The 7,831-nt window shown below is 59.3% G+C and overlaps 1 protein-coding gene across 1 annotated transcript; it reads left to right on the forward strand.

Moving 5' to 3' along the window:
• The first annotated feature begins 5,307 nt into the window (after positions 1-5,307).
• Positions 5,308-7,347, forward strand: COMTD1 (catechol-O-methyltransferase domain containing 1). Its single transcript, XM_063103259.1, has 7 exons — positions 5,308-5,499; positions 5,659-5,786; positions 6,009-6,114; positions 6,201-6,319; positions 6,396-6,450; positions 6,687-6,820; positions 7,095-7,347. The coding sequence occupies exons 1-7, from the start codon at positions 5,406-5,408 to the stop codon at positions 7,245-7,247; spliced, it is 789 nt and encodes a 262-aa protein (XP_062959329.1). The 5' UTR covers positions 5,308-5,405; the 3' UTR covers positions 7,248-7,347.
• Positions 7,348-7,831: the final 484 nt, after the last annotated feature.

The following is a 7,831-nucleotide window of genomic DNA, read 5'->3' on the forward strand; positions in this document are numbered from 1 at the left end:
AAGCCAGGTCACGTGCCTGCAAGGGAGTCTGGGAGTGTGTTTGTCTTCTCTGAGGGAAGGAAGGATGCACAACGTAGGCCAGTGTCTCATGGTGGAGAGATAAGAGCACCAGGGAGACTTTCTTTGCCAATTTTCAAAAGAGCCCTGTGAAGTCCTGACTTGAAGACTCCTGAGGATCAGCCAAAGTGTCCAGCAGAAGCCACGATACTCAAGAGTGGCTGTGACCATGCAGCTCTGGCCATCCCCAGTCAAGAAAGAGGAAAGAAACAGGAGATACTATGAAACATACATTTAAGTCACCGGCTGAGGACTCCCAGAAACACCTGAGTGCAGGACACGAATTGAGCCAGAGAAACTGCACCATACATAAATGTCTGGTACATGGTAGATGCCCCCCAAAAGAACTAAAGTAATTTCCAAAGGATGCAGGAGCCCTGAACTTGGGCCCAGTGGCAAGATGTCATGCTTTTATGTGAAGCTGAGACAGAGACAGGTTTGCATTCTGGATCTGCCACTTACAATGTTCCCAGACGTCCGGGATCTCAGACATCACAAAAAATCTGAGATTTCCAGACTTCCACATCTGGAAAACGGAGACAGTTCCAGCTCCTGTAGAGGGTTGCTGTAAGGGACAGTCCCACCACCCAGTCCATTAGTGCAGTAGCAGGGAGTCATGCATTTGAAGGTCCAACACTGTGTTTCTCAAGGATGGGAGGAGGACCAGGCAGAGGTGTTTGCAACCTTACAACCCTTCCAAAAGGTTGGAGGCTGCGGCAGGCAGAATTCTGGCCTCATGATCTCCACCACCAGTGTCACTCCCTTGACTGTTATCTTATACAGCAAAGGGGACTCTGCACATATAACTAAGTTTACTAACCAGCTCACCTTAAAATAGAGAGATTATCCTGGACTATCTGGTGGGCCCAATGTAATCACATGAGCCATTAAAAGCGGAAGAGAGGGTTGGCCAGTTAGCTCAGTTGGTTAGAGCGTGATGTTGATAACACCAAGGTCCAGGGTTCTGTCCCTATACCGGCCAGCCACCAATAATAATAATAATAATAATTACAATAAAATAACTTAATAAATAAATAAAAGTAGAAGAGAAAGTGCAGATTTGAAGCACCAGAAAGATTCAAGGTGCTGCCTTTGAGGATGGAGGTGCTCATGACAAGAAAGTGAATTCTGCCAAGTGAGCGCACGAGAGGACCCAGAGCCCCAGGGAGAAATGCAGCCCTGGACGACACCCTGCCTTGAGCCTGGTGACAGCCTAAGCAGAGAATCCAGCCACGCCTTGCCGGACATCTGACCTACACAACTATGACAATCCATATTTTCAGCTACTAGGTTTGTGGTCATTTGTTATGCAACAACAGAAAACTAAGACGGGAACCCCCCCTTTCTTTAGTGAGAAACTCTGAGCTCACCCAGCTACAAAGTGAGCAGTGGGACCGATGTTTAAACCCAAGCCCATCTGATTCTGGAGCCCATGCTGTCACTTTCCCATTCAGCCTCTCCAAATGAGGAAACTGAGGCACTACTGGCATCGCCAGAGTCAGCTCCCCAGCATCTCAGCACAGAGAAGGTGGGATCTGGCTGTGGGGTCCTCATCCTCCCCAGAAGCCCCAACTCACAGCCTGTCTATGTCTATCTGCGTCAGTCCGCTTGGCCTGAATCGGCATTGGAGCCCTTGGAGTCACAGCGTTACAGGGAGCCTGGCAAACCTCACGCGGATTGGTCAGCCTCCCGGCTGCAAGATCCTATGTGGAAGAGAAGAGGCCTAAAGGAAGCAAGCCCTGGAGCAAGGCTCAAGGGTGCACCTGGCAGCCTGCAGTTGCTGAGAAAAAGCCCACTGAATGTGGGAAGGGACCTGCAGGGCTGAGAGGTGGCGGAAGATTCCTGGGCAGGGCAGGGGATGGTCTGCTGGCCACTGAGGCCCTTCTGGCCCTGAGGGACTCCACTTCATGTCCTAGTTTTTCTGATCCGTGCTCAGAATCAGAGGAAACTGTTGCTCCATGAGCCAGATCAGATACAAAGTTCAAAGATGTATTCAGTTCAGCTGACACTGTATTTTAAAAATCAAACAAAAGTCTAATTGAAATGTTTAAAATTGTGAGGTTTCACACTACAGACCAGATTTTCAACCTCTCTTGAAGAAGCAGAAGCTCGGGCCACACTGAGCCCATCTACCCACATGACAGCTGTGGGCTGGAGCCGTGTGGCGGCTGCGTCCTCTGATGGTGCAGAACCCCTGGAGTGCCACAGTCTCCACCGCCCCCTATCGCCTTCACCTTGCTGACCTCACCTTCTGGGCCCCTGAAGACATTTGTATTGCAATCCCTTGGGCCCAACTGGACTCTATGACCTTACCCTTCTGCACCTGTCCTGCCCAGTCCTGGGGGGCTTTGGGGGAGGGGCCCTGCCTGTGTGATAGAAGCAGGGATGGGATAAGTAGCAGTTGGGGGCACTGGGATAGAAAGCCAGGTATCTCTTCCAGGCCTGTCTTTGTAGACAGCTGTTCCCAGTGACCCAATTTGGCTAAGAATGCCTGTAAGTCTGTCTGCATCTATCTGCACCAGTCTGCTCAGCCTGAATCAGCCCCTCAGCCTGAATCATCCCCTCACTTCCCAGCGTGGGCCTAAGGGCATGAACAAACACATTTTCTCTGCCCTGGTGAGCCTGCGGGTTCCTTGGTGCATGATGGGGCAGCAGCATTTGGCCAAAAGGGCAACTGAGATAGGTGGGAGTGGTCCTGCCTCAATCCCCTGCCCCTTTCCTCCCCTGAGGGCAGCTGCCCACATCCACGTGGCACTTTGGGGGGCCCAGCTCCCCACCACCACTACCAGTGCCACTGCCAAGGAAAAGGATCCAAACCCACTTTGTCTCCAGCCCCTGCCTTCTAGGAAACGGCTCTGTAACAGAGGCAGAGGTGACACTGCTCTCATCATGAGCTGAGATGCTGGCGCTGCAATGGAAGTAGACAAGAAATGAGCAGCACAGGGGGAGGGAGGTGGAAAAATTAAATTTTGCGTGATCAGCAAGGTCTCAAACAATCGCTTGCCAACTGAAGTGGGTGCCACATCTATAAGTCATTCTGTTTTATAGACCATTAGGATCTCCAGAGAGAACCTGCATGGAGACCACTGCTTTTTGTTGAAATTAAAATGTCAGAGAAAAAGAAATAGAACAAAACAGGGAATCTGCAATTAATTACCAGGCCATAAAAATTCAATAATCAGGAGGCAGAGCGGCCGCGGGCCCAGAGGTATCAGAGCCAGTGTAACAAGAATGGAATACATTAATCTTTTCAAATTAGTTTTTTAATCTGACGGGGATATATGGTGACATGCCTCCCCTCCCCACCTGCTCCCCCCACCTCCACTGCTCAGGCCTAAGCCAGGCTGCGGAGGGTGGTGTGGGCTGCCACCACCCGGACCCCCAAACGGGGCAGCGATGGCGGGTCTGTGGCCCCAGCTGCACCCAGCCCCCACCCCCGTGCCAGCTTGCCTGGTGGGGGCACCCAGCCGAGGTCCCAAGGCACAAGAGGAGCTATGGGTGGTTTTCTCTTTTGGCTAGTGGGCTCGGAGGGTTTAAGGAAGCAAGAGCAGGGTCTGGCGAGTAAGCTTGGCGAGTGGCGAGTCCCTCTGGGCTGTCCTGTCCTCTGGACAACGGGAGTAATCTCAGCCTCACGGGGACGCTGGCTGTGCTGTGCCTGGCACCCGGCAGGTGCTACGTGCCCTACTGCGACTGTGTTTACTGCTGGCGCTGTGGCAGCCACGAGCGCGAGCGCGGGTGCATCTGCTTAGCGCCTGCTGTGTGCCTGCCGTGGGGAGGGCGCGGCCTCAGTCCTCGCCCTGGGGAATGGGACTCACACAGGGCAAAGAGACACTTACAGGGCCAAGCAGGGTGCAGCGGGCCCCAGAGTACAGGGCAGCGAGCTTGTCCTCGGAGCAGGGCCGCCGTCCCGCTGGCACGTCCCAGAAGCCCCGCGAGGCCAGGCCCCTCTCCCGCAAGGCCCCGGGTCAGTCCCACCCCCGCCTGTGATTGGACGCCGTGCGCCCCGCTCCCGGAGCCCCGCCCCACACCTCAGCCTCCTGCGCCGCGTCCGCGGGGCCCGGGTGCCGCAGCACCCATGCATCCGATGTCCAAGTTTCTCCATCCCCGGACAAGCTGCTCTCTCACTGAGCGCCCAACAAGCCGGCCTCCGGGCCCCGCTCGAGCCGAGCCCCGCCTGGGATGGCCCTGGTGGAGCCCAGTGCCCGGCCAGTGCTGTTGCTAGACGGGCTCCCCGGGGACGTCTGCGGAGGAGCGACCTGGAGACCTGTCTTTTGACTCCTGTTAAATGTAACACTTGTAGCCCACTCAGTGCCAGGCCCTGTGTCAGTCCTTCACCTGGATTTTCTCATTTAATCCTGGGAGGTCGGGACTATGAATAAATCCTGGGGCTTGGGTTGCCCACCAGTTCTGTGCGTCCCGCTGTCCCGAAGCCAGCTTCGCGGGGACTGCGAACCGGGACAGCGCCCCTCGCCTCCCCGGCGCTTGCCCCACAGTAGGTGCTCGCTGGGTACTGGTCCAGCGCAACAGCCCTGCAAGGAGGCTTCACCCACCCCCTGGGCCCTTCCTGCCCAAGATGTCTTCCCCCCCACCTATGACCATGACAGTACTTGCCGTTTATTGAGTACCTACTGTGTGCCAGGCTGTGGAATCCAGTGCCGCTTACGGGAAGGATTGTGGTCCCGTCCCCATTTTACAAAAGGAACTGAGGTTCGGAGAGACGGATACGTCCAAGATCACACCCCCACGTCTGGCACCCACGGACAGGATTCTAACAGCTGAGCATACTGTCTCAGTACCCTCCTAATCAGGTCCATCCCAGTGCTCCGGAAACTTTCCTCCGGGCTGTGTCCCCCAAGCCAGGTCCTTCCCTCCTTCAACCTGATACCCTTGGGCAGGTGGCCTACCCTGATTTTCTCAGTCCCTCTCAGTTGTACTCGTTACAATCTTGTAACTTACACTGACGTCCTCCACACACACATAACCACATATGCCCCATCATGCCTTCGCAGAAGTGGTGGCGAGGAGAAAGAACCATAGCCAGGAGGGGCATTAGATTTGTCCTCCCGGACCCAGTCCCCTAGACCGCGAGCACCGGGAGGGAGAACCAGACCCTCTCGATGCGGGCCCTGCTCCCTGCCGGGGCGCAGTTCAGCGCGCGGCCACCAGATGACGCCCGGCTCTCTAGAGCGGGACTTGCAGTAAGGCGATGTGGCCGCCAGATGGTGCCCGAGGCCGCGGCTCCGCGGGCAGTGCCCGGACAAGTTGGAGCCCCGCGGACTGGCGGGTCCGAGTCGGATCCCCCTGGCTCCAGCCCACGTGACCTGCCGCCGCCTCCGGCCGCCTGCACCATGACCCAGCCCGTGCCTCGGCTCTCTGTGCCCGCCGCGCTGGCCCTGGGCTCGGCCGCGCTGGGCGCCGCCTTCGCCACTGGCCTCTTCCTGGGTGAGCAGAGCCGGGCTCCGGCACCCTCCGCGAGCCCCGCGGGCAGGCGTGGAGGGAGGGTGCGGTGCAGCTCGCGAATTCGCGCGGCTGGTCGCGGCTCAGGTTAACCCCTGGCGCCCTGGATCCCCAGGCTCTGACCCAGCACCCTCTCCCCGGCAGGGAGACGGTATCCTTCATGGCGATTCCGGCGACAGCAGCGCCTGTTGCCCCCTGAAGACAGTCCCTTGTGGCAGTATCTGCTGAGCCGCTCCATGCGGGAGCACCCGGCGCTGCGAAGCCTGAGGCTGGTCAGCAGGGATGGGGGCAGGAAAGGGCGCCCATCTCTGGCCCGACGCGTCCCACGTGGCTGGGCGTCCTTGGCCTGGGCGGTGGCCTTCTGTGGGTTCCCGGGCCGGGTGCGGTGGGCGTTCCCCGAATCCCCTCCCCGAGGCCCGCCCTTGGGGGGATCCGAAACCTAGGGCGAGGGTGGGCGACTGACTGGGCTGGTGCCACCCTTTCCCCACACACAGCTGACCTTGGAGCAGCCTCAGGGGGATTCCATGATGACCTGTGAGCAGGCCCAGCTCCTGGCCAATCTGGCGCGGCTCATCAAGGCCAAGAAGGCGCTGGACCTGGGTAGGGGCGCGCGACCGGGATTACTGGGGGCCGTCACTGGAATGTTCCCCACCCTGGGCTGATCCTGTCCGTGTCCCCATCCCCAGGCACCTTCACCGGCTACTCCGCCCTGGCGCTGGCCTTGGCGCTGCCGCCGGCCGGGCGCGTGGTGACCTGCGAGGTGGACGCGGGGCCCCCCGAGCTGGGGCGTCCCCTGTGGAAGCAGGTGAGCGGCCCGAGGCCCGAGGCCCCGTCTGCTCCGGGCGAGAGGGCGTGCTGGCTTGACCCCGCTCCTTCCGCAGGCCGAGATGGAGCACAAGATCGACCTTCGGCTGAAGCCCGCCCTGGAGACCCTGGGTGAGCACCGGAGCGGGAAGGGCTTTGGCGCCATTTCCCAAACAAGTCTGCCGGGCGGGCTTAGGACACTGACAGCCCCCACCCGTATGCGGCCACATGCGGGATGGCAGGGCCGCATCCCTGAGTGGCCGGCGCAGCCCGATGCCGCCCGTCACAGCGCCTGGGGCGGCCTGGCAGGGGCGTGCGGCCTCCGGGACTGCGGACTCAGGCGCATCTGCCCCTTCCTCCCCCACAAGACGAGCTTCTGGCGGCGGGCGAAGCCGGCACCTTCGACGTAGCGGTGGTGGACGCGGACAAGGAGAACTGCGCCGCCTACTACGAGCGGTGCCTGCAACTGCTGCGCCCCGGAGGCGTGCTCGCCGTCCTCAAGGTAAAGGGATGGACCACGGGGGAGAAAGCACTCTCTCCGGCTGGGTCCAGGTCTTTTCCCTTGGCCTCTCCCTATGCCCCGCCCTTCCCTTGGCTCCTCCTTGTGCCCCGCCCCCGTGCTGCAGCCCCCGCCCATCACTTGCATGTAGGCTCCTCCCCCCGCGGGACCCTAGCCCTAGCTCTAGGGTCCCGCTTCCTGCTCAAGCACCTCCCACTGAGGCCCGCCTTCCACGGCCCGGTGGCTCCGCCCCCCGTGATGCCCCGCCCCTCCGCAGGTCTTGTGGCGCGGAGAGGTGTTGCAACCTCAGCAGGGGGACGTGGCGACAGAGTGCGTGCGAAACCTAAATGAGCGCATCCGGCGGGACGTCAGGGTCTACATCAGCCTCCTGCCCCTCGGCGACGGCCTCACCTTGGCCTTCAAGATCTAGGGCTGGCCCCTAGCGGGTGGACTCGAGGGAGGGAAACTGGGAACCCCAGGCATTGACCCTGAGTTTTAAATAGACAATAAAACGGAGCTGGGACACACGACCTCCAGAGCCTCCATATGTGGCGCTGAACGGGGAGGGAAGGCCCGGCACAGGCAGCTTCTACAGTGAAAGGGGGCCTTGAAGTCACAGAGGTTCATCCCCTCTCTGGTGCAGTCCAGAGAGCCACCTGGTGCCAGAGCTGTGGCCTGACCGTGGGATCTTCCAGCTGGCAGGAGACAGGATATAGTCTTAACTGACCAGGCCACATGCAATGGGGAGAGAGACCCCAGCTCCTCAGGATGCGGGCTTGGTCTCCCTCCTCCATCTCCCTCCGGGGCAGATGAAGTTCCTGTTCAGTGCAGCTGGGACTGGTGAGGAGATCACGTCCAGGATCTGACCATGGGAAAGAGGACTTGCAAGGGACCAGGGTTGTCACGTACTTTTGTAGGTTATGCCAGTTCTGCTGGCGGTTTGCCCATGTTTCCACAGAACTGTTGGCTCCCCAGCCTCACCTCTGCAGTGGAAGCCCTGGTCAAGTGGACATC

This window comes from Cynocephalus volans, chromosome 7 (assembly GCF_027409185.1).
Source record: "Cynocephalus volans isolate mCynVol1 chromosome 7, mCynVol1.pri, whole genome shotgun sequence".
Taxonomy (NCBI): domain Eukaryota; kingdom Metazoa; phylum Chordata; class Mammalia; order Dermoptera; family Cynocephalidae; genus Cynocephalus; species Cynocephalus volans.